This window comes from Callorhinus ursinus, unplaced genomic scaffold (assembly GCF_003265705.2).
Source record: "Callorhinus ursinus isolate GAN/ISIS: 27379988/994484 unplaced genomic scaffold, GSC_fseal_2.0 scaffold3, whole genome shotgun sequence".
Lineage (NCBI taxonomy): Eukaryota > Metazoa > Chordata > Mammalia > Carnivora > Otariidae > Callorhinus > Callorhinus ursinus.
In genome coordinates this window covers 42,657,884-42,660,482 of record NW_027397065.1, presented here as the reverse complement: position 1 = coordinate 42,660,482, position 2,599 = coordinate 42,657,884, and the positions used below count along the sequence as shown (strand labels likewise).

Genomic DNA, 2,599 nt, shown 5'->3' with positions numbered 1-2,599 from the left:
GTCAGACGCTTAACCAACTGAGCCACCTAGGTGCACACCCCCCCGCCCCCCCACCGCATATATATGGCTTTAGAAGAAAGACCTTTAGAAGTCATCTTACTCTAACTTACTCATTTTATAGCGAAGAGAACACAGCGCCAGGGAAGTTAACAGACTTGGAGTGCAAGGGATGTGGTTCGAATCCCAGCCAGCCACTTCTGAGCTTTGCAACTCCCGGCAAGGTTTTAACTTCTGGGAGCCTCATTCATCCTCAGTAAAATAAGGTCATAATACTCTCCTCCTGGAGGTCTTCTGAGGAATGATGGCCATGCTGGGGTTTACCTCTGAGAACCCTCTCCACGCCGAACACATCTCTTCACGCTCTCACTCACTTGCCTAGTGCTCTCGCCTCCGCGACGTTTATCCTTATCGGAAATGTTTACGGAGGCACCTGTTGGTTTCATTCTTCCCCCTTCCTCCGCTAGAGAGTAACTCATTTACTGTGGCCCCACAGCTAGGGCCGTGTCCAGCACATTACCAGCATTTAATAAACGTTTGTGAAATAAATGGCACTTTAGAGTCACTCTGGGATTAGATCAAGCCTTATTTATCCAAATCAGCACACAACAAAGGGGCACCTTAGGTAAATTATTTCAGTAACTTTTTTTTTTTTAATATTTTATTTATTTATTTGACAGAGAGAGAGAGACAGTGAGAGAGGGAACACAAGCAGGGGGAGTGGGAGAGGGAGAAGCAGGCTTCTGGCCGAGCAGGGAGCCTGATGCAGGGCTCGATCCCAGGACCCTGGGATCATGACCTGAGCCGAAGGCAGTTGCTTAACCAACTGAGCCACCCAGGCGCCCCTATTTCAGTAACTTTTGAGAAGCCATCAGCCTAAGGGAGATATACTTAGCTATGTGGACCAAGAGTAGTTCATACTTCCAGGGCCTAGAAGAGAAGAGAAAATAAAATGAAGGCTTTTGGTACCAGTACCTGGAACCCAGTATCCAGGCAACCCAGCAGTCTTGAGGGTAGAAGTAGGAAGAAGAGAGGTGTCAGGTGGATAAGAGAGAGTGGGGAGACTAAATCAGCCCGGGGCTAGATTGGCTGTTCTAGGATTTTGACTCTTGGCGGCGTACAGGGTTTGGATATTGAGGTCTTAGAAATCATTGTGTTAAATAGAGAAGGACATAGGCTCTGGGTTCAGAACTAGCTCCATCCCTTACCTCCTGTGTGATCTGGAGTCAACCTCTGAGCCTCAGTTTCTCCACGTGTGATACAGAAGGAGAATAATACAAGGTACTTTACAAAGTTATCCCATGGTTAAATGAGATTAGTCACATAAAGGTCAGCATAGTGTGCTGCTGAAATCAATTTCTAGGCCCAACATGGAGCCACTCCTGCCTGGGGGAGCCAAGTCAGCAAAACGAATCGTGGCTACTTTTGTGTCAGTGTAAATGCTCTGCTGGACCTGAAATGCAGTATATCCAGGCAGTCAATCCCCAAAGGCCAAGCTAGCTCTGGGCTCTATACTCATTTCCTGCTCCTTACTCATTTTCTATTTTTCTCTTCCTTGTTCCTTATTCTTTACTCTATAAAAGCTTCCCGCCTCTTGCCCCATCTTGCCGTTCACTGGACCCTCGGGAACAGAGACTGCCTGCTTCATGAAGTGTTAAATAAATTTGTTTGTATCACCGAAATTGTTTCCTTTAATCATTTTAAGCAGTGATCAGCACAAGGGAGCGGCTGAATGAGTCTTAGCTACATTTTCATACAAATGAAATGTCGAGATGAAGCGGAGAGACTGCCAATTCATGCCAGGGCCTAGGCTGGAACTCCTTGCTCTTGGTTCATGCTCTTTACCTTAACTGTGGTGGCCGTCGTTTCTTGTCCCCAAGAGCCTTCGGTCTAAGAGGGGAGCCTCTATATGTAAACAGTAAATCTCAGGAACCTACAGGGTGACAACGGAGACGTAGTATGTGCAATGCAGTACACCCGTACCTTGTGATTATAGGATCTTCCCAAAGAACTTCCCAACCAGAATGATGGGGACAAATATCATCTGCTAAGCACTTTCTCATAGGTGCAAGACACTGTTTGAATGCTTTAAATGAATTATGTTATTTAATCTTTAAAGCAACCCTGGGGAGTAGGAGATATCGTGACTCCCATTTTATAGCTGTAGAAACTAAGGCCGTAAGAAGTTTACCTAAGTTTAACTTAGTTTGAACTAAGGCCATGTTAAGAAACTTCTAAGCAGGGGGATCTGGCTGGCTCAGTCCGGGGAGCATGTCTCTTGACCTCAGGGTCGTGAGTCGAGCCCTACGTTTGGTGTAGAGATCACTTAAAAAATAATAAAGAAATAGGGGTGCCTGGGTGGTGCAGTCAGTTAAGCCACCAACTCTTGGTTTTGGCTCAGGTCATGATCTCGGGGTCTTAGGATCAAGTCCCATGTAGGGCTCTGCGCTCAGCGGGAAGTCTGCTTTCTTTCCCTCTCCCTTGCCCCCACCCCTGTGCTCTCTCTCTAAAATAAGTAAATCTTGGGCGCCTGGGTGGCTCAGTTGGTTAAGCGACTGCCTTCAGCTCGGGTCATGATCCTGGAGTCCCGGGATCGAGTCCC

The 2,599-nt window shown here is 47.0% G+C and overlaps 1 protein-coding gene across 1 annotated transcript in view; it reads right to left on the bottom strand.

Moving 5' to 3' along the window:
* Nucleotides 1–878: 878 nt before the first annotated feature.
* CCNJL (cyclin J like) overlaps nucleotides 879–2,599 on the bottom strand; it is a 114,844-nt gene continuing 113,123 nt past the window's right edge. Inside the window, exon 8 of the mRNA XM_073890433.1 lies at nucleotides 879–927. Coding sequence (XP_073746534.1) covers nucleotides 893–927 — 35 coding nt within the window. The 3' untranslated portion in view covers nucleotides 879–892. The remainder of the gene's footprint in view (nucleotides 928–2,599) is intronic.